Here is a 23876-nt window from a genome sequence, read left to right as displayed (position 1 = left end):
GCATGGAAAGATGTCTATTACATATTGTAAAGCTAATAAAGCAGTTTAGAAAGCAGTCTGTAGATATACTATCTCATTTAAAAGCATGCATATTATTTATATATATATATATATATACACACATCAGAATGCGTCTTTTTCTTATTTTCTTTATTTTATCTGTTTTTTCCTCATTTTTCCAAAATGAATACACATGTGTCAGAAAAAAATGTAAGATGCAAATAACTTACCAATCAGCTTATAAAGGGAATGGAGACAATAAATACTTGAGGCACAATTTAAAGACATAAATCTTATATTACCTCTGGATCTCTTATTTAGAAGCACAAACCTGGCAATTATTACAGATATGTTTCTTTAAAATCAGCCTATTCGTCTATAAAATGAAGATAGTACATGCTTTATAGAGCTACTGTGGGAATCAAATGAGGTAATGACCGAACTCTGTGGCTGGCTCAGTCGACACATGCAAGGCCCAGCCCTCTAGGTGTCCTTCATATTTAGGTAAGGACCAAAGGAGTAGGCCTACAAGCAAGTCCAATTGACTGCCAGGTAGGAGACACCTTTCTACACCTATGCTGCTGTGTCTCCTTTCCCTGGATAATGCCATGACTGCTAGGCACTCCTTCCCCTTCTGCTAGGTTTTCCTCCCTCCACTGGTCCCCACCACTGCTGATGTGCTGGAGTCTTAAAGGTGACAAAGACCCACTGATTTTTTTGGAGCCCTCAGTGGTCTGAATCCCCAGTTTGCCCATTCAGAAATGTGGAGAATGCCCCTTCCTGCTTTAGAGTTATACTTAATTCAGGTGGGTACTTCCCCAGTGCTGCTTAGGGATCCAAACAGCCCTTTGCGGTTTTTCTCAGACTTTTGTCCTCACCCCCCTTCCCCAAGATAAATCTGAGTGACACTCATGATAGTGTGCTCAGAATTCAACTATCTCTTCTATCCTCCCATGAATATGGCCCAGTCTTCTTGGCAGTCCATTTTCTGCATAGACACTGCTACAGGTTTCACTCTTTGCATACACAGGTGTTGTGGGGGTGGCTTTATGTCCCCAAGACTGTTCTGGTCCACACCACCCTCACCGCAGGAGTCCCTGGTAGTCTCTACTCACACCAACCTACATGGATCCAGAGCAGTTTCCCTCTTCCTTTACTTTGATTTTTGCTCTGCTCAATAAACCTGTAATCACAGATCAGTGGGAAACAGGCTGAGACTGGGGATCCAGGAGATGGACCCTTGTTTTAGGACATGTTCCACCACCCAGTCATCACTGCTCCCTAACTAGACTGCCCTTCTTACAGTAAATATATTGTCTCATTTGTCCTGGTACCCTCAGTGCCTAGCACAAGGTCTGGTAAGTTGTACGGCACTGCAGGTAATTATAACTGAGTTGAAAGTCCTGCAAGCTGGGCCCAGGTTTGCCTCTGATCATTTGTGAGCAAGTGACTTCTTTTCTCTGTAGACTGTAGCTTGCAATTGAAAAAGGAACACAACGGAGAAAGCATTATACATCAGTTTCAACGCATGGACGTTGTAATATTAATATATGTCAGTGTTTATCAACGTGTGTTATAAAGACCAGCTGCATCAGAATCACCTGTGAACTGATTAAAAATTCAGGAAACTAGGTTTTACTCCACACCCACTGCATCCTACAAGTTCATCAGACATCTCTGGACTTAAAGTGGAGGCCCCAACTTTAGTTCAAGTTTGGACACTCCCCTCCTCATTATACACACACACACACACACATCAGACTTTATTTTACCACTAGGCCATCCCCTTTTTAAAGAGACAACTGTTCTATTTTTATGCTGTTATCTTTAGTGCATAGGTTGTAACCTTGGCTGCAGGCTTGAATTACCTCAGATTTTAAAGTGGAGCTCAGGACCCAATTCCAACCTATTGAATCAGACTCATTAGAAGTGAGATCAAAGGATCATTACATTGTAAAAGCACCCACAATGATTCTGATGTACATGTAGAGTTCAGAACAACTGGGTATAATTTGTCACTAAAATATCTTTGGTTTATTTTCTCTGCACTATCCTTGATTGACTGTGTGAGCCTAAGGAAGTCATTTCATTTATCTAGAATGTTTTTCTTGTGAAAGACACATCAGAGAGGAGGAATTACACCCCAAAATCAACACATGAGATCCTTTTAAGATAGTAATGTCAGTGCTCCTCGAAGTTTGCTAGCCTATCAAATGCTTCAGAATCACATGTGGAGCTTGTTTAAAATACAGAATCCTAGCCCCACACCAAAGAACCACACTTTGATAATGGTGCCCAGGTAACTGCATTGTTAACAGGCTCCCAGGCAATTCTGATGCACACTGGAGTTTGAGAATTACCCATGCACATATTTTTATCCCAAGTATATTGAGGACAAACCAATAAAATAACTAAAAGAAAATATAGATATATGTTAATCTGAATCCAAGGAAAAGATCAGAGAAGAGAAGGCCTGCCTATCTGAACATTAGAAAAAGAAGAAAAGATGAAACTATAAGGGGAACAATTGGTATATACTATGTAAAAATATTAAATATTCTGTAAAGCAAGACTATAAATAAAAGTTCAAGGGGAGGGTCTGTATGTCTTAAGATGAACTGAACACCATGTAATGCCTTTCACTCTCTTTACAATATGGGGAAAATATAAACAATAAAATTAATAAAAATTACATTCCTTTTGCACATTTAAAACCTTGCTTGAGGGACTTCCCTGCTGGCACAGTGGTTAAGAATCCACCTGCCAATGCAGGGGACATGGGTTTGAGCCCTGGTCCGGGAAGATCCCACATGCCACGGAGCAACTAAGCCCATGCACCACAACTACTGAGCCTGTGCTCTAGAGCCCACGAGCCACAACTACTGAGCCTGCGTGCCACCACTACTGAAGCCCACGTGCCTAGAGCCCGTGCTCTGCAACAAGAGAAGGCACCGCAATGAGGAGCCTGTGCACTGCAACAAAGAGTAGTCCCCCGCTCACCATAACTAGAGAAAGCCCACGTGCAGCAACGAAAACTCAATGCAGCCAAAAATAAAATTAATTAATTAATAATTTTAAAAAAACTTGCTTGTAAGAGTCTGTCCTAGCCATTTTGGGTTTATCCATTAACAAAGGGGAGTTTATCTGCTTGTCTCAGGGAAAAGGTGGTAAGGTGAAAATAGGGATAAATACTCATTTGCCACTGAGCCTGCCACTCACCATTGGTATTGGTTTCCTGTGGCTGCTGTTTAAAAAAAAAAAAAACACAACAGAAATTTATCCTCTCACAGTTCTGGAGACTGGGAGTCAGAAATCAATGTCTGGGCAGGGCCAGGCTCCCACTGGAAGCTCTACTGGAGAATCCGTTCATTGCAATGTAACCCCTATCAAAGCTACAATAATCAAAATAGTGTGGTACTGGCATAAAGACAGACATATAGGCCAATGAAATAGAATAAACATCCAGAAAGAAGCTCGCACAGATATGGTCAGATGATTTTCAACAGGGTGCCAAGACCATAAAATGGGAAAAGGACAGTCTTTTCAACAAATGGTGTTGGGAAAACTGGATATCCACCTGCAAAAGAATGAGGTTGGACCCTTACATTACACCATATACAAAAATTATTTCAAAATGGATCAGAAACCTAATGTAGGAGGTGAAACTGTAAAACTCTTAGAAGGAAACATAGGGGGAAATCTTCATGATTTCTCCCTTTGGAAAAAGAATGTCTATTTTATGCCTATTTCACCACTGAATTTGGAAACATGTAATTTCTTAATTTCACAGGCTCACAACTGGAGAGGAGTTTTGCCTAGGAATGAATTATACCTCAAGTCTCATCCAGACATGATTTAAATGATATTTAGATGAGACTGAACTTGGAGTTGATGCTAGAATGGGTTAATGCTTCGGGCCTGTTGGGATTGGATGAAGTTGTCTGTTTTTTTTTTTAATATGAGAAGGACATGAATATCGGGGAGACAGAGGGTTAAATGTTAGGTACTGAACTGTGTCCCATAAATTCATAGGTTAAAGCTCTAACTTCCAGTGTAGCTATATTTGGAGATAGGGTCTTTAAGGAGGTAAGTAAGGTTAAATGAGGATATAGGGTGGGGCCACAATCAAATATGCCTAGTATGCTTGTAAGAAGAGGAGGAGAAAAAGGCCAAATGAGGGTATAATGAGATCTGGAGAAAGCAAACCCGCTGACAACTTGATCTTGGAGTTCCAACCTCCAGAACTGTGAGAAATTAAATTTCTGTTGTTAAGGTCACCTAATCTGTGTATTTTGTTATGGAAGACCTAGAAGAAGACCAATACAAGTTATAACACAGATTGATGGCTGCCAGGGACTGGGGGGAGAGGGTAAAGGAGGGAAACTGCTTAGTGAATAAGGAGTTTTACTTTGGGGTGATGGAAATGCTTTGGAACTAAACAGAGATGGTGGTTGCACAACACTGTGAATGTACTAAATACCACTTTATTGTTCTCTTTAAAACGGTCCAATTTTCTAGATTTTTTATTGTGGAAAAATATACATAATATAAAAATTACCTTTTAACCATTTATAAGTGTGCAATTCAAGGGCATTAAAGTACATTCACATTTTTGTGGAAGCATCACCACTATTCATTTACAGAAATTTTTCATCATTCCAAACTGAAACTCTGTACCCATTAAACAATAACTTTCCATTATTCCCTTCCCCACAGCCCCTGGTAACCACTATTCCACTTTCTGTCTATATGAATATGACTATTCTAGGGAATTTACATAAGTGGAATCATACAGTATTTGTCTTTTTGTGTCTGGCTTATTTAACTTAGCATAATGTTTTCCAGCTTCACCCGTATTATAGCATGTAGCAGAATTTCATTCCTTTTTAAGGCTGAATCATGTTCTATTGAATGTATATACCACATATTATTTATCCATTCATTTCTCAATGAACAACTGTGTTGCTTCTCCCTTTTGACTATTGTGAATAATGCTGCTATGAACATGGGAGTACAGATATCTGTTTAAACCTCTGCCCACAATTCTTTTTTGAGTATATACCCAGAAGTGAAATTGCTGGAATATATGGTAATTATATGGATTTTTTTAAAGGAAATGACAGTTTCCCACAATAGCTGCACCAATTTACATTTCCACCAGCAGTGTACAACTGTTCCAATTTCTCCATATCCTCACCAACACATTATTTTCTGAGTTTCTTTTTATAGTAGCATCCTAATGGATGTGAAGTCATATCTCACTGTGGTCTGGGTTAACATTTCTCTAATGTTGAGCATCTTTTTACATACTTTGGCCACTCGTGTGTCTTCTTTGAAGAAATGCCTATTCAAGTTCTTTGTCCAATTATTAGTTGGGTTCTTTTTGTTGTTGTTGAGTTGTACGAGTCCTTTATATAGTCTCGATATTAACCCTTTATCAGATATATGATTTGCAAATACTTCCCAATCCTGTATATTGCTTATTCACTCTCTTGATAGTGTTCCTTGATGCACAAATTATTTAATTTTGATTAATTCAAATTGTCTTAGTTCTGCTGCTATAACAAAATAATATAGACTGGGTAAATTAAACAATAAATACTTATTTCTCACGGTTCTGGAGGCTGGGATGTCCAAGATCAAGGTTTTGGCAGATTCAGTGTCTAGTGAGAGCTCTCTTCCTGGTTTGCAAATGGCTGATTTCTTGCTGTATCCTTACATGGTGGAGAGAGAGAGAGCTCTGGTCTCTTCCTCTTCTTATATGGACAATGATCCCATCATAAAGGCTTCACCTCTGTGATCTCATCTAAATCTAATTACCTCCCAAAGGCCCCATCTCCAAATGCCATCATATTGGGGATTAGGGCTTCAATATATGAATTTGGGAAGGACACAAACATTCAGTCCATAGTATTCCACCCCTGGTCCCCAAAATCTCATCTAAATAGTATCTAAATGAGATATGGGTGGGATTCTAGGTGTGATTCATCCTGAGGCAAGATTACTCTCCATCTGTAAACCTGTGAAACTGAATAATTTATGTGCTTCCAAAATACAATGTGGAACAGGTATAGGATAGACATTCTCATTCCAAAGGGAGAAATAGGAGATTAGAAAGGGGTGATGGGGGACTTCCCTGGTGGCGCAATGGTTAAGAATCTACCTGCAAATGCAGGGGACACGGGTTCGATCCCTGGTCCTGGAAGATCCCACATGCCGCGGAGCAACTAAGCCCGTGTGCCACAACTACTGAGCCTGCGCTCCAGAGCCCACGAGCCACAACTACTGAAGCACGTGCGCCTAGACCCTGTGCTCTGCAACAAGAGAAGTCACTGCAATGAGAAGCCCGCGCACCACAATGAAGAGTAGCCCCTGCTCGCGCAGCTAGAGAAAGCCCACGCGCAGCAACGAAGACCCAACACAGCCAAAAATAAATAAATAAAATAAATAAATGTATAAATAAAAAAGAAACGTCACATGTAAGAAGCACCATTAAAAAAAAAAAAAAAAAAGAAAGAAAGGGGTGATGGGTCCCAAGCAGGTCAAAACCTAGCAAGGTAAATCCCATTACATCTTAAGGCATGAGAATAAACCTCTTTGGTTCCATGCTCTGTCCTTTGAAGTTTTGTTATTTTTCTGAAAAGTTCATCAGCCACTGCTTCATGTTTATTCCTGCACCGTGTCTTCTCAAAGCTCTTGTTTAATTTTTTTAGTTTTGAGTGTGCTATTGCTGTATTCACTGTTCTAAGATACATACTTTAAATGGGAAATGCCTGAGAGATCTCCTTCTAACCCCTCCTTGTTATTCGAATGTGACCTCAATAGGTTTCCAATATGTTCACTTTCCCTCTGACATGGGACACGACACCCAGAAAGGTCTTCCTGGCATTGAAGGACAAAAGGCCACTGAATCTAGTAAAACCTGACTCTTGATCAGTAATGCTTTCAGAGAAAAATTTTGATCAAAAGGGTGAAAATATGAAAACTAATAAACAAAAACCTCTTTTAAAATGGAGTCAGGGGGCCAGAACGGAAAGCTCTCATGCCCTGCCACTCAAAGTCAATTGCAGACCCAACAGAAAGAGAAGTAACTTTACATCCCCAACAGGAAGAAGGTTACTACTTTACTACCCAGCAGGAAGAAGGAAGAATATCTCCTTGCCTGGTACAGCTCAGCCAATGAGAGATTGTCACAGCTCAGCCAGTGAAAAGCCACTACACTTTGAACTCTCAATTTCCTCCAAAGGACTCTTTGTATATAACAGCTCCTCCCAACTCCCCCTTCTACTCTATTAAAGAGCATTCCTCTCCTCTGTTCCCCAGACTTTGCCTGTGGTTTGCCATAGCTTACATGTCCCGAATTGCAATTCTTTGCTATTCCTGAATAAATCTATTCTGTTGGTAAAATAACTGGCTGTTTTGGGACTTCTCTGGTGGTCCGGTGGGTAAGACTCCACGATCCCAATGCAGGGGACCAGGATTCGATCCCTGGTCAGGGAACTAGATCCCGCATGCATGCTGCAACTAAGAGTTCACATGCCACAAGTAAGAAGTCTGCACACCACAACTAAAGATCCCGCATGCCACAATGAAGATCCCACATGCTGCAACTAAGGCCCGGTGCAACCTAAAAAATAAATAAATAAATATTTAAAAAGTTAAAAACTGGCTGTTTTATTGTTTTAGGTCAACAGCACCAATTATCTAACTATTTTGTCTGTGCTTTGGGTGTCATATTCAATAAATAATTGCCATATTCAATGACATGAAGTTTTTCCCACCTTTTTCTTCCTTGGTGTTCAAAGTTTTAGTTCTTATGTTGAGATCTTTGATCCATTTTGAGTTAATTTTTATAAACGGTGTAAAGTAAGGGTCCAACTTCATTATTTTGCATGTGGATATCCAGTTTTCCCAGCACTATTTGTTGAAAAGGCAGTTTTCCCCCCATTGAATAGAAAGTAACTGGAATGAGAAATTCACTAGAGCACCTCATTAGTGGACTGGCTGATGAAAGAGTCAGTGATATTGAAGATAGGCGAATAGAGATTTTTGAGTCTGAGAAACAAAAAATAAATAAAAAATGAAGAAAAGTATACAGACACAGAGAATCCTGAGACACCATCAAGCATACCAACATAGACATAATGAGAATACCAAAAAGAGATGAGAAAGAGAAAATGTCAGGAAAATACATTCGAAGATCAAATATGATGAAAAACACTAATCTATAACTGACTTCTAATCAGAAATCATGGTGATCAGAAGACAGTGGCACATCATTTTCAGAATGTGGAAACAAAATGACTGTCAACCAAAATTCCTTAACCAGAAAACTCTCCTTTAAAATTAAGGATTAATTAAGACTTTCCCAGATAACAAATACTGAGAGAATTTTAAAATATTTAGTACTGTTCTATAAGAAATACTAAACAGAATCCTTCAGGTTGAAATGAAAGGACACTAGATGGTAACTTGAGTCCACATGAAGAAATGAAGAGCACTGGCAAGGTAACTAACTAGGTAAATATAAAAGACAGAGTGGTAGGCCAAATAATGACCTCCCAAAATATATGCATGTCCAAACTCTGTAACCTATGAATGTTACCCTATATGGCAAAAAGGGACTTTACATTTGTGATTAAGTTAAGGATCTTGAGATGCAGAGATTATTTGGATTATCTGGGTGGACCCTAAATGCAATCACAAGGGTTCTTATAAGAGAGAGACAGAAGGAAATTTTAAGCAGAAGAGGAAAAAAGTGATGTGATGATGGAAGCTGGGAGACATTTGAAGATGCTATGCTACTGGCTTTGGCGATGGAGGAAGGGGACACAGTCAAGGAATACAGCCCTAGAAGCTGGAAAAAGGCAAGAAAATGGATCCTCTCCTAAAGCCTCCAGAGGCAATATAGCTCTGCTGATACCTTGGTTAAACCCCATGAAATTATTTCAAATTTATGAACTCCAGAATTATAAGAGAATAAATTTCTGTTGTTTTAAGCCAGTAAATTTGTTGTACTTTGTTACAGCAGCAATAGAAAATTAATACAGACAGTATATGTATATTTGTTTATAACTCTTTCCTCTCCTATTTGATTTAAATAGGATAATTATAAAACAGTGTTCATGGGCTTATGATGGCTAAAGATGTGGTTTCAATGACAATAATACCACAAAGGAGGAAGGAGGGAATGCAGGTATATCAGAACAAACTTTTTTATACCATTGAAATTAAGTTAGAATTGACAAAAGTAGATTGTTTTAATCTAAGATATTAATTTTAATCCCTAGGGTAACCACTAAGAAAATAATTTTTTAAATATTGTAAAAGAAGCATCAAGAGAATTAAAATGGCACAAAGATATTTTTCTATCTTTAAAAAAGAATCAATAGTGGAGAAACAGAGGAACAAAAAAGGCAGAAGACATATAAAAACAGATAATAAAATGGCAGATATAAATCCTACCTTATCCATGTTTATATTAAATGCAAATTGATTAAATGCTCCATTCGAAGGGAAAATTTTAGCAGAAAGGGGAAAAAAAGCATTATCCAATTATACACTATCTAGAAGAAAAACATTTTTAGGTTCAAAGAAAGAAATAGAATGAAAGTGAAAAGACAGAAAAATACATACCATGCAAAGGGTAACAAAAAAGGAGTGGTTATTTTTAATAGCAGATAAAATAGACTTTAATACAAAAAATGTTACTGGAGAACAAGAAAGGTGTTTATAATGATAACAAGGTCAATCCATAAGGAATATAAAAAAATGAACATATATGAACATCAAAATACTTAAAGCAAAAACTGACAGAGTAAAAGGAAAAAACAGACACTTTGATGATAACAACTGCAGACTTAAAAAAGACAATTTCAAAATTTGATGGAACAAGTAGGAAGAATACCAACAAAGAAATAGGACAATTGAATAAAACTACAAACCAACTAGAATAACAGACACCTACAGAATACTCCAAGCAACATCAGAATATACATTCTTGTCAAGCACCCATGGAGCATTCTCCTGGATAGATCATATACTAGGCCATAATAAAATCCTATATAAACTTAAAAGGATTGAAATCATACAAAGAATATTCTCTGATCATAATGGAATTAAATTAGTAATCAACAACATAAGGAAATCTGGAAAAGCTACAAATACATAGAAATTAAACAATATACCTCCATTTAATCAGAAGAAATCATAAGAGAAATTATAAAGTACTTTGAGATGAATAAAAACAAAAACACAACATACCAAAACATATGGGATGTAGTTAAACAGTGCTTAGAGGGAAATTTATAGCTTTAAATTCTTATATAAAGAGAGATGAAAATCTGAAATCAATCATTTAAATTTCTACCTTAAAACACTAGAAAAAGAAAAGCAGCTTAATCCCAAAGAAATCAGACAATTAGAGTGGATATAAATGAAATAGAGAATAGAAAAACAATGGAGAACATTATTAAAACGAAAAGCAGGTTCTTTAAAAATAGTTTTTTTAAAAAAACCTACAAACCTATAAGTAGACTGCCAAGGGAAAAAGGATGAGGATTCAAATTAACGAAATCAGGAATGAAACAGTGGACATCACTCTCAATTCTATGGGTTTAAAAAGGATTATAGGATAATACTATGAACAACTGTATGACAACAAATAAGACCAGATAGATGAAATGGACAAATTCACATAAAAACACAAACTACCAAACTTGACAAATAGAAATAGAAAGAAAAGTAACATTACTGAAAGTGGCAGGGTATGGAACTCCAGGACTTCATCCCCTGGCCCCCAAAAGCAATTAATAAACTGGTAAAAACTATCAGAATCAACTTTTGCAGAACTCTGGAATCTAGTCAAAAAAATTACAACTGGGGGAAATTTGGCGCAGAAAGAAGCTCCTGCTTTGTGGCAAGAAATTTTAAACTGCCTGTCTACCATCATCCATGCCCCAAATTGGCAGTAGTTTGTGGATGGCAGCCCACTATCCTGGTTAAGATTGCTAGTGACAGGAGGAGGAATCTGGATCCTATTCTCATAGAATTGTGTTTGATCTTGGTCTGTCTGGTGGCGGCCTCAAGGACAAGCACAAAATTTCCCTTTGTCACGGTAGACTGAGAGCATTCCCAGGACTGGAGCTGGAACAGTAGCTTCCTGGGTGGCATTTGCCAAAAGTATTTAAAGTCATAGGTATTGGCCACAGCACCCTGGGGCAAGGAACAACATTTGGGATAAGCAAGAGACAGACTGAGAAGCCTAGGTAGGAAGCATTAGGGAAAAGAGATACATGGCGAAACAAGCGCTTTTAAACACTCACATATACTGGGGAATCAAGAAGCTTATGTACATGCCCGAGATTGAACACATGCTCAGAAAAGGCCACAGAAGACCCTAAGCATTCACCTTAGTTGGCCTTCAGGCTCTGCACAAGCAGAAAGTAAAGCATTTAAAAAGTGCTCCAGCGCAGAGCTCATCTGTAAAGACTGGGAAAGTAGTTTCTTTTTTCTTTTGTTGGCTGTAGGCATTTAAAGTAACTCTGTCCGAACACCAGTTGACCACTGAGCTAATGAAACACAGACTTCAGTGGCCAAATATGACCAAAAATGCAGAATTTAAAAAAGTATTTTTTAAAAGTCTCTAAACAAGGAAACAATAACCCACAACAGAGAGCAACAAATCCTGTGAAGTGGGGGAATCTGATTTCTAGAGTTGACACTTGCTAATATTCAAAACACTCAGATTCCAACACAAATTGTGAGGTATATAAAGAAATGAGAAAGTATGGTCCATTCACAGGAAATTTAAAAAATTATTAGAAACTGACTGAGAAAGTTCATGTATTGGACTAACTAGGCAAAGATTTTAGATGAATTGTCTTAAATATGCTCAAAGAGCTAGAGGAAACCCTGGATAATGGACTAAAGGAAATGAGAAGAATGCCTCAGAAGATATAGAATATCAGTAGAGAGATAGAATATAAAGAGAATGAAACTATGAAAAGAAACTAAACTGAACTTCTGGAGCTTAAAAGTACAATAACTACAATGAAGAGCTCAGTAGAGGGGTTCAACAGCATGTTTGAGTAGGGAGAAGAATGAATAAGCTAACTTGAGGACAGGTCAATTGAGATCCTTCAGTCTGAGCAGCAGAAAGTGAAAAGAATGAACAAAAATGAACAAAACCTAAGAGACCCATGAGACACCATCAAGCATACTAACATATTCACGATGGGAATCCAAGAAGCAGAAGAGAGATAGAAAGGGGCGGAAAGAATTTTTGAACAAATAATGGATGAAAATTACTCAAATTAGAAGAGAGACAATAATCTGTGCATCCAAGAAGCTCATTAATTCCAATCAGGATAAACTTAAAGAGATCCAAACCAAGACACCGTATAGTCATATCATCAAAACCAAATATATGGCACTACACTGTAGCAACTATAATATTGTCAATTTTCTAGTTTTTGAGTTGGGTCGTGGTTTCACAAGTGTGAAAGAGGAAAGGGAAGGGAAGGGATGGAAGGAAAGGAAAGAGGGTCAACACGGGTCAATGATAAGAGTAAGCTGTGAACCAAGGATTTTGATGAATCTGTTCATCTGTGGTCCATAATTTTAAATGTTTTAATGCATCCTTTTTTCTTTTTTAACATTTTAGCTGTCTGACATTCTCTCTAGATGAGACTAGTTTAAATGTTGGAGTGCAAGTTTCCAGTGTGGAGAGAAGTGAACAGAGAAGGCGAGAAGGAAGTTGGTAAAATCAGTTTGGGGTTATGGATTTTGAGGTCCCTCAGGGACATTCAGGCGGTGGTGTCCAATAGACAGTTGGCAAAGAAGGTCTGAGACTCAGGGGAGGGAATAACCTGGATATGTAGATTTGGGAATCATCTGTGTTTAGAGGGAAATGAACAGAGACCAGCCAGGAAGAGAGAACACATGGACCGAGAAGAGCAGAGGCTCAGGACATAGCTGCTACTCAAGGAGGCAGCGCAGCTTCCTGGCAGACACCACCACCAGCGCTCTGGAGTCAGGCGGAGCTGGTCTTGAAAGCGGGCTGTGGGGCTCCGTGTGGAGCGCTCTTGGAGAAGTCGGGTACCCTCCCTGTGATCAGCTGTCACAACTGGGGATAATGGGCATCTCAGAGGGATGCTGAGCGAGGACCTGAGAGGCGCCAGGTAAAGCACCTGCAGTCAGGAAGCCTCCCCCGACCTGCCCTGTCGGTAACTCTTCCTTCTCCAACCACCCCGCCCCCCCACAGTCCTCAGCTGTACGGTCCCTCTGGGATGGGGGTGACGGGCGGGATGGGGGGGGAGACTGAGCTCCGGTGACGTGGCGCTCACGTGACTGGCCGGGCACCCTGCAATCTGGTCCCGGAGCCGTCCGCTCGCGTTGCCCGCGCGGAACCAGCTCCCGGAGCTGCCCGGGCGGCGGGCGAGGGGCGAGCGGGCTTAGGCGAGCCAGAGGAGGCGCAGGCCCGGCCTGGGCGCTGCAGGTCAGTGTGAAGGTGGGCGCTGCTGGCGGCCCGGGTGGGGGTGGAAGCGGGTGGGACTAGGATTCGGGAGCAGCGGGGAGAGGGGAAGAGGTCCCGAGATGGGTGAGGAGGGGCACGGGGCGCGGCGTGGGCAGGTGGGAAGGGAGGACCCTGCAACTGGCCCCGCGCCTCCTCGACGCCCCTCCTCTGCGCCCTCCATCCATTTTCTAGCCTGAAATGGGGTCGGGGGGACGGGGGGGTAGCAGTGCAACCGTGAAACGTAGACAAATTCTGGAAATAACCCCCCTCTCACACTCTGAGCCTATGAGGAAATATTGACCTCAGCGTAAAGGGGTGGGGGCGGGGCGGGTTGCCTGACGGGGAGGGGTCCCAGCGACCCAAACAGTTTGTAAAGCATCCTGGTCTGGTCCTGAGGCCTGACAAAAAGATATGGCGACTGAGGTGCGGGGTCAAGGGAGGTGGGGGAGGCAACGGTGGATGAGGAGGGCCCCGATTGCGTCCTCGGAGCTCCCAGCCCCTTCTGTCTGTCTGCAGGTCTGTGAGGCTGTTGTTCCCAGCATTCTGCTAGGCTACAATAAGAGGAGAAATTTGTCCAGATCCCCGCAGGTCAGTGAAGGAGGAGGGCACTGGACAGGGACCCAGAGGGGTGGGGAGTGTGGAGGGCACGGCCCGGGCAGAATTGGGGGCCCCACTGCCCACTTCCCAACACATTTACACACACTCTGCCTTGCTGAGCAAGCGTAGGGAAAAATGGCAGGGTCTGTCTGGGAAATGGTTGGCTCACGTGTGCACGAGGAATGGTGGGGTAAAGGGTGGGAAGAAGGCACACTAGGAGGGCCGGGCCAGGTCAGGGGACCCCTGACAAGGGGCGAGAAGCGACTGCTACTATCCGGACCTGCATTCCATTCCCAAGCCCTCATCTCCCTTGTTTCCTCTTTGTCTTCTCTTCCCCTTGCCCCATCCCCCAGGACAGAAAAGGAGGGGACACTCAACATGGAAAAACTCTGCAGTGAAAATGAAGGAAAGCCTGAGAACCAAGGCAAGATGGAAAACAAAGAACAGCCACTGGATGCGGGAAAGCCGGGAGTAGCTTGTACTGTGGAAGACAAGGAAAAGTTAGAAAACAAGGGAAGGACAGATCTCAAGGGAAAGACAGAAGATGAGGAAGTACTAAAGGATAAGGAAAAGCCAGAGAGTGAGGCAAAGCCAAAAGAAGGAAATCCAGAGACCCAAGCAAAGCCAGTGAGTGAGGGAAAACCAAAAGAAGGAAAACCAGAGAGTGAGAGAAAGCCAGTAAGTGAGGGAAAGCCAGTGAGCGAGGGAAAGCCAAAAGAAGAAAAGCCAGCCAGCGAACCAAGGGCTGCAGGAAAGCGCCCAGCTGGGGATGATGTACCCAGGAAGGCCAAAAGAAAAACCAACAAGGGGCTGGCTCAGTGTCTCAAGGAATACAAGGAGGCCATACACGATATGCATTTGAGCAATGAAGAGATGATAAGAGAATTTGACGAGATGGCCAGGGTGGAGGATGAGGTGAAGAAAACCAGACAGAAATTGGGGGGGTTTATGTGGATGCAAAAAAGTTTACAGGACCCCTTCCACCCGAGGGGCCCAAGGGAACTCAGGGGTGGCTGCAGGGCCCCACAAAGGGGCTTTGAAGACATTCCTTTTGTGTAGTGCCCCTGGCAGGCGTTTACCAGGCCCTGTGCTTTAAAGTTTTGCAAATACTTTGCTTTAGGCGTCACTCTTGTTATCAACAACCTTTTGATCCAACTAGAGTACTCTGTCAGTAGGGGATTTTTACCCATGTGCATTACAAAGGTGTTATGATTCTTGGAAAAATAAAGCAGCTTATAATATCATCTACAGAATCGGTCCACTTTTGTAAAAGAACAGAAATTTATATAGTACATCTATGCACAGGAAAAATAGAAAACTTTGTTCACTAAAAGGTTAACAGTGGTTTTATGAGTTGTGAGATTGTGGGTGATTTATTTTCTTTGTTTTCTTTCTACTCATCTGTTTAATTTTTCCTAAGGAACACAGATTACTTTTCTTATAAAGAAATGCTAAAACATAAAAAAGGAAAGCAATACATAAAAAGCAATACAAAGAACTGTTTACTGAGTTTATGAAGGCAGTGGAGACACTGTAAATTCTTGTTGTCAGAACTTAAAATGTTATGTAAAACTCACATTACTTCTGGACTCGTATCTGGAGGAATCAACTTGGCAGTTATAACAGATCAATTGCTATAAAGAGCAGTCTTGTCATCTGTGAAATGGGGATAATAATTGCCTCACAGGATTGTGGAATGGATTAGATGAGGTACTGAGTATGTAAGCTGTGTTAGGCTGGCTTCTACCTTTCCCCTATACTAGCAGGACCAGGACCCCATCAGACACTTGGAAGAGGGTTGACGTACATCTCACCTATGCCCAGGAATAAGTTCCAGGAAGCCAAAAGGTGGGTACAACCCTCCCCTGGGTATTGCCATGTCTGCTGGGCACTGTGCCACTTCTCATGAGTCCTCCATCTTCTTAAGGTCCTCACTGCTGCTGATGGACTGATGTCCTCAAGATGACAAAGCTCAATGGATTTCCCTGGAGTCCCCAGTGAGCCCTAAACCTGCCCCACACCATGACACCGATTGAAGTGAGGATAAAGCCCTTTTCTTCACTTTAGAGTTATACTTATCCAAGTGGTAATACCTCAGTGCTCCTTTGGTCACTAATGGATTTCAGGTTTTACATACAGCCATCTTTCCATCAGATTCAGATATGGGAAGCTGGGATAAAATTTGAGTGGCGCACACTGTGCTTTTCTCATCTGTCAGTACCTTCTCTGCTCCATTCCTTTTTCCTTAGAGGAAATTATCTCCTAGGAGACTCCTGCTGGGTCCTGCATTACAAGGTTAGCACACCTACCCATAATTGTGGTTTTTAGAGCATTGCTACTCAAATAGTGGTCCATGGACCAGCTGCATCAGCATCATCTGAGAGATAGAAATGCAGGATCTCAGGTCCCCATCCTAGACCTACTGATTCAGAATCTTCATTTAAACAAGATCTTCAGGTGATTCCTGTGCACTTTGAAGTTTGCAAAGCACTGGTTTATAAGGAGACTCTCCTTAGCCTCCCACTCCCACCATCATGTGAAATATGTGCCTAAAAGGATAAATACATGTGCTACATGTATTTATAAGATACATCCTGCAGATTATTAAGTAGGCCTGTGTTTGTTGAACTGCAGTTCCACATCCCCAACAGTAGTAGAACCTGAAACAAATTCAATGAGTCAATACCTGAAATTGTTTAATGAAGTAGGGTAGAATAGCATTGGTTAGAGCTAAACAGTAAATATCAGATTGTATCCCAGGTAGGTAGGGTGAGTATTGTTTTGTGAAAATAGTATTTCACTTATATATGTACGTATGTTTGTACACCTTGAGTTGTGATGAAAAATAAATTTCTGATTGTGGGCTAAATTTTTTAAAAATTGAGAAACACTGCTTTGGACTCTGCTTCTCAAAGCACAATTTGTCCTTTTTATCCTGGTACCTCTAATGCCTAGCACAGTGCCTGTCAAGTAATAGGTTCTTAATAAATTTGTAAATGATGATAGCTGAGTTAGGCATTCTTGCCTCAGATCATTCCAGGTCTAGATAAATAACTGTGGACTCTATTTCTCTAGCAGGGTTTACTTGCAGTTCCAAACGAAACGCCATGTAGAAGGGTTTGTACCACAAATTTAACCCTATCTCATTTCATTAATGCATGCATGTTTTTAAAGTGTGCAAATTTGCCACGATAAAATCACCAGAGGACTTTGTTGAAAATGTGAACTCCTGACCCCCACTTCGGATCCACTGAGTGGAGCGCTGGAATCTCCATTTTTAACAAGCTTCCTAGGTGATTCTGATTCACACTAAAGGCTAATGTCCACTGACTTATATATTCATTATGATTGCAGTTGTATTAAGTGTAAACCATAAGGTGAGCAGAAGAGTTGCAATGTTTACTTGGTGGGTGTGGGGGAGAGCTGAAGGCCTTTGTAAGGTATAAAATTTGGGAGTAAGAATCCATAAAGGCAAGGATTAATATATCTACTGAAGAGAACCTGAAAATGTTTTTAGAGCAAATCATGACTATAAACAAAGGCAAATGGAAGGCATCTCATAAGATGGTGTATTTCCTTCTTTAGATGCCATAACTATGACAGCTAAACAGTTCCATTGCTAAAGAAGACTCATGAGACCTCAAATGTCAAACCTTGCAAATCTGTAGTTTAGCACAGGGGGGAAAAAAGGATGCAATGTAGCAACAGCATTGAGGATATGCCTCACAGCCAAGAGCTGTCTCATACCCAGGGGTCTAAAGTGGCCAGATGCAAGCTCCAATTGCCTTCCCTCTCTATAAGAGCCCTGGAAATATGCACTTCTTTTGGAATAGGAACCACTGATGTGTTCACAGAGTACCTTAGAACCAGAGACCACAAAATGGAGTCTCAGCCCAGGATTCTCTTGCAGTGATGGTTACGTAGGCATATTCTTGCTATGTTGTAGCTCTTCAACAGCAGAGCTCTTGGTGGGGATGTTCACCAAGACCAGGTGCAAACGATCAACCTTTTTGTTACCAATAAGCAAAGCTGACAAGCTGGTACAAACCATCCAAACTCCTCGGACCAGTGGTTCTAAAACAACACTCTTAGTATGTTTCATGCCTTTACCATGAGTCAGTAACTCACAGGTGCATTTCTTATTTTAGTAGACCAGCTTGGGCAAATCCCAGTCTTGCTGGAATTAACCCTCTAAAAACAATATGCCTTTTACCCTCCTCCTCACAGTGTAATAACAGCTGAATAGGGGTACCCTTTCTCACTGCAGGCACAACTCCCAGTGAGTACTGCTAACATGGCCCTCGCTTATTTGCTAGAAATCTCTCCATCTTCCCATTGGGATTCAGTCTCCACCCTCCTCCACCCTGCTCTACATCCCAGGGAATCTGACCTGTATTGATTACATCAAAGGGCTCCCTTGTCCTTTGGGAGTAAGTGGTGGACAATGTGGTCAGGAACTTTACTTCCCAGCTTGTTCCCTGTAGTGTCACCAGATGCTGACTGAGTCTCTTCTCTAAAGTTTCCTGGGGGGTTGCCCTCTCCAAATAGGCTCTGTATCTCAAGCTTTCAGTAACCCCTCTTTCCCTTTGTCCCTCAGGCCTAGATAATCCTACCTTTACTAGCCATGGAGTATTGCACTACCCCGTGGTTCTCCAGTACCCTTCCCACATCTTTGTATATTGTACTTTTTTAAAAAGTCTCAAATTTCCTAATGCAGATGGGCTCCCTCTTTCCTGTCATGCACTTCTCAGAATCAGTTACCCCAGAAATTGGGTTACTAATTTGAGGAGGGAAAAATAACCTCTTTGCAATGGGGGTTGGGAGAGTAGGGGGCAGGTGTTAGGAGAGGTTCCTTGGTACATGGCATGTAGTAGTATCACACTTACTCAACACCACAGGTGGCATAGAATGAAGTACAGGTGGAATCCAAAGTTTGGGGAATCAAGCTGCTGTGTCATTTAAGCACTGTGTCAAAAAGCATTATCCAAAAGGTTGTGGAGTTTCCCATGTTCATCTGATGGTCCTAAAGAATATGCATAGGAAAAAGGAAATTGAAAGCTATATAATATGACAGAAAACACATGTAGAGCGCCAGAAAGCCTGCATGGCATGTTTGAAGAAGTTCCTCATCTTAGGGATGGAAAAAAAGGTGAGGACAAAGCTCAGGTCCTCATACTGTCACCGAGTTCCACTGCCAATTAAATGCCCTACCTGCTATGGATTTTACAGTAAGGTAAAGACACTAGTAGGGAAAGAGTGGAGCCCTGATATATGGGATAGGGTATTTGTGCAGACATGCTCCAAGGCATTAAAAATCATTGGTGAGAGGGTCACGGACATCCTTGAAGATTTCTGTGGGCCTGTGCTCTGTAGGCTGGAGATGATGGTGGAGAATGCTGCAGTGGAATTGGGCTACTTGATCTTAATGTGAATGAAGGGATCTTAGAGTGCTAGAGGTCAGGTGATAGTGCTTAATCATATGTGACAAGGTGAGTGCAACTACTACAATGAGCCACAGGGATAAAATGGTAATTAGAGGATGTTTGACCCACAGGGATCTGTGGTGATGGCTAATCAGAGCATTCTTAAAAATGAAATAATTGGGCAGCCTATAGGATGCTGCCTGACATATTGAGGCAGAAAAAAATTCTAGGTCTGCTGTTTCCTAATTTGAGTTGCTGTAGTGGGGTTTTTCAACTTCTCATCCAACTGAGGGGAAGGCAGGTTACCTCTAAGGTAGGACCCGGCAGCCACTGGTGTATACTATGAATCTTACATGAAATCTTTTCCAGTGGAACCTGCAGACACTTTTCAGGGTGACTGTGCCCTAGGGACATAGAAATACCAAGACCTCCTGGGAGTTACTAGCTAAAGGCTCTAAACTGGTGCTAATCTCTAGACTGAGGGAGAGAGAGAGGCAAAAGGATAGACAATACAGAAAAGATTGTGACAGTCTAATGGGATATGGTGGGGAAAAAAATCTAATGTATATACAACTGACCCTTGAACAACATGGGTTTGAACTGCTTGGTCCACTTATATGCGGATTTTTTTCAAGAAATATACAAAAATATGTGTGTAGAACATTGTGTGCAATATTTATATTGAAGTGGATAGCCTATTCTTACATAGGCATAAGGTGACTGATATAAAATTAATAATGTGTTCGTTTTCTTACTGTTTTATAACTCTGCTTTCAAAGAATTACATTACCATACAATATACCTCTTTCTGTCTCTCTCACAATTGGAGAAACTGTGTATCAGCCTATCATCATCACAGACAGGTGTTTTTCTTTAATGTAATAATGTTTCAGTGCTGTATTATGAATATGACTGTAATACTATATGCCATAAGAATTTTATAATGGTTCATTCATTAGTGCCTAGGCTAGGCTACCGTGAAGCAATGGTATTGATTATACTATGCTACTATAAAGCAATCATATTGCTGCTTCTTTGTTATCAATGCATGAATCCTTATACCTGTAAATAAATATGAAGTTCTTTTTCACATGATCTTTTCATTTTTGAAGTCTAGTGTTAGTAATACATATAACAGCTACAGTGTTTTGCATCACATGACATTATTGATGTAGGCATTGACAGGCTATGTAAACAAACAACGTAAACTTACAGTATTGATAAATACAGTACAGTACTGTACATGTATTTTCTCTTCCTTATGATCTTCTTAATAACATTTTCTTTTCTCTAGCTTACTTTGTTGTAACAGTATATAACATATAACACACAAAATATGTGTTAATCGACCCTTTGTGTTATCAGTAAGGCTTCCATTCAACAGTAGACTATCCGTAGTTAAGTTTTGAGGAAGCGAAAAGATGTACATGGATTTTCAACTGTGTAGGGGGTCAGCACCACTAAACCCTGCATTGTTCAAGGGTCAAATGTATAATCAAAGTCTCAGAAGAAGAGGGGATGAAATACTATAAAGAAATAATGGAAGATTGACTTCTGACATGGCAGCATGAGGAGCTCCACTGACCTGATCCCCAGTGAAAGTAGTAAAAATCATATTTTAAAAAAACGAAATCAGCCATTAAAGGCCTTTGGAAATGGTCCTAAGGACAAACAGCACACGAAGAAATATCTGCTCAAGAAAAGCTACAAAAATTCAGTAAGAAAGCTAAAAGCCTCTAATATATGAACCAAGACTGCTTCCTCCCCACTTTCCAAGTTCAGTGAGGTGGATACTCCATTCCAGACTGCCGTAGCCAAAACACAGGGCTCCCTCCTCCCCACATCCCAGCTGTGTGAGACACTGTCAGGTAATAAATGTCTTATTTTAAGCCACTAAATTTAAAGTAATTTGTTACATAGTAATAGAAAACTAATACAGATATTGGCATTGAAAGTACCAAATACCTAAAAATGTGGAAGTGGCTTGGTAACTGGGCAGTGGGTGGAGGCTGGAAGAACTTTGAGGAACATTATTGCTTTGAACCACCTGTAAGTAAAAATATACACCTCATAGACCCTGCTAGCACAGGTCCAGAAGGATGTGAGGAGCATGTTATTGGAAACTGGAGGCGTGAGATCCTCATATGCAGTAGCAGAATGATTAGTGAAATTATCTCCTACAGTTCACTGGAAAGCAGCACTTGTAAGTGATAAACTTGGACATTTAGCTGAAGAGATTTCCAAGCAAATTGCTGAGGTATGGCCTGGTTTCTTCTTACCATTTATGTCAAAATGTGGCAGGAGAGAGACAATGAGGGAATATCTGTTAAACAAAAAGAAAATAGGACTTGATGATTTGGGAAATTCCCATTCTATTCAAATGGAAAAATACACTCAGATTAAGAGATACCTTCTGAAAGAATGGCATAGAGAAAAACTTGAGTGTGTAACTAGTATAACCTTTTGCTGAAACCTCCAAAAGTTAAAAAAGTCAGAGTACTCAGTCACACAAAGCTCATTTTTCAGCAAAACCCGACAGCCTCTAGGAAGCTTAAGGGGTCTAGAGGTCAGAGACAAAGAAGTCAATAATTTGAAGTATGAGAATGATTTAATGTACCACTACTGGCTTGGTGATGGAGGCACCATGTGGCAAGGAATATGCACATCCTTTAGGAGCTGAATGCATGCACACTCAGCCACCTCAGCAGGAGCCAAAGATAGAGAAAAATGATCTCAGAAATAATTGTGTGTGTGGATTTTGTCCAGTGGAGTAAAACCCAGTACAATTTATTCCAGACTAACAAGGTTCTTAAGAAAATTATATCAATGGAAATATTGTCAGCTTGTAATGAAAGAGATAGAAGAGCACAAAATGAAAGCAGAATATCTGAACCCCCAAATTTTTATGGTGGGAAGCAGCCTGATAAAGCTACTTAACTGGGAACACATGCTACCTTTAATTAAAAAGGAAGGATGAATCAGAGGACAGAACCAAGAGCTCAGAATACAGAGCTAAGAGTCAAGAGTCTGGAGCCATGAGCACAGAGGGTGAAGCTAAGAGCCGCAGAGGATTATTCTCAGGCCTTGAAATCTAATAATGGAAGTCCAGCTCTTTTGGGATAGTGACTCCTTTTTATCTTCCATTTTCCCCATTTTCATCTATAACTGTTATCCTGTGCCTCTCCCATCATTATATGTTGGGAGTTTTGTGGGCAGAAAATTTGTGTCTTTAGTTTCATAGGTCCACAGAGGAGAGGAATATCTTTAGGAACTGCACTTAATGAATTATGCCCAAGATTCTCATCCACATCTGGTTTAGATAATTTAGATGATGAGATTTTGACTTCTGAGCTAACACTGTAATGGGATGAGATTCTTGGGAACCTTGGGAGAAGGTGAATGTATTTTGCATTTGGGAAGGACATGAATCTTTGGGGACCAGAAGGCAGACTGTGGTAGGCATAATTTTAAGATGGCCTACCAAATTACCAGCCGATAGTGTATACATACCTTCTTCCAGTTATTCAGTCAAACACTAATCCATATATTTCTGTGAAGTCACCTTGTAGATGTAATCAGGGTCTCAAATCAGTTGGCTTTAACATAGGAAGATTATCTGGGTGGGCCTTACCTAATCATATCATCCCTTTAGATAAGGGGTCTAGAGTTAGAGACAGAAAAGTCAGAGATAAGAAGCATGAGAAAGAGTCAATGTGCTATTGCTGGCTTGAGAATAGAGTGAGTCTCATGGTAGAGAATGCAGGTAGCCTCTACAAACTGAAAACAGCCTGACCACCAGCAAAAAAGTGTACGACCACAATCCTACAGCTGCAAGGAGCTGAATTCTGAAAACATCATAAATGAACTTGGAAGCAGAGTTTTTCCCCAGAGTTACTAGAAGAGAACTTGGTTTGGCTGACATCTTGATGTTAACCTTGTGACACCCTGAGCAGAGAAAACACAACCATGGTGTGCCAGACTTCTGACCTATAGATGGGTGAGCTAATAAATTAGTGATCTGTTAAGCAGCTAAGTGTGTGGTAATTTGTTGTGCAGTAGTAAATGATTATATCTTGAGACATAAATATCTGTACCATCTGTGCCCTTTATGAGTGGCCATCTACAAACCTATTCCTCAGACTCCCTCATCATTAATTTTCCAATTTAATTCTCTCCAAGTCCCTGACCAATCTTTTAATCATTGCACATGAACCAGAGTAGATCCATACTTACCGCCATGATGTCTTCACACAAAAATTCTACCCACTGGTATCATTTCTCTTTCCCACTATTTTCTGAGTCATTCCTGAGTGGGGCTATAGTGCAGCAGACACCCATTT

At 40.8% G+C, this 23876-nt stretch overlaps 1 protein-coding gene across 1 annotated transcript; it reads left to right on the top strand.

Moving 5' to 3' along the window:
* Positions 1 to 14476: 14476 nt before the first annotated feature.
* TCEAL2 (transcription elongation factor A like 2) lies at positions 14477 to 15202 on the top strand. The gene has a single exon (XM_061178756.1). The coding sequence runs from the start codon at positions 14492 to 14494 to the stop codon at positions 15170 to 15172; it is 681 nt and encodes a 226-aa protein (XP_061034739.1). The 5' UTR covers positions 14477 to 14491; the 3' UTR covers positions 15173 to 15202.
* The last annotated feature ends 8674 nt before the right edge of the window (positions 15203 to 23876 follow it).

The sequence above is a fragment of the Eubalaena glacialis genome, chromosome X, assembly GCF_028564815.1.
Source record: "Eubalaena glacialis isolate mEubGla1 chromosome X, mEubGla1.1.hap2.+ XY, whole genome shotgun sequence".
Lineage (NCBI taxonomy): Eukaryota > Metazoa > Chordata > Mammalia > Artiodactyla > Balaenidae > Eubalaena > Eubalaena glacialis.
The sequence above is the reverse complement of the archived record's forward strand: the minus strand, read 5'-3'. Positions and strand labels throughout refer to the sequence as shown.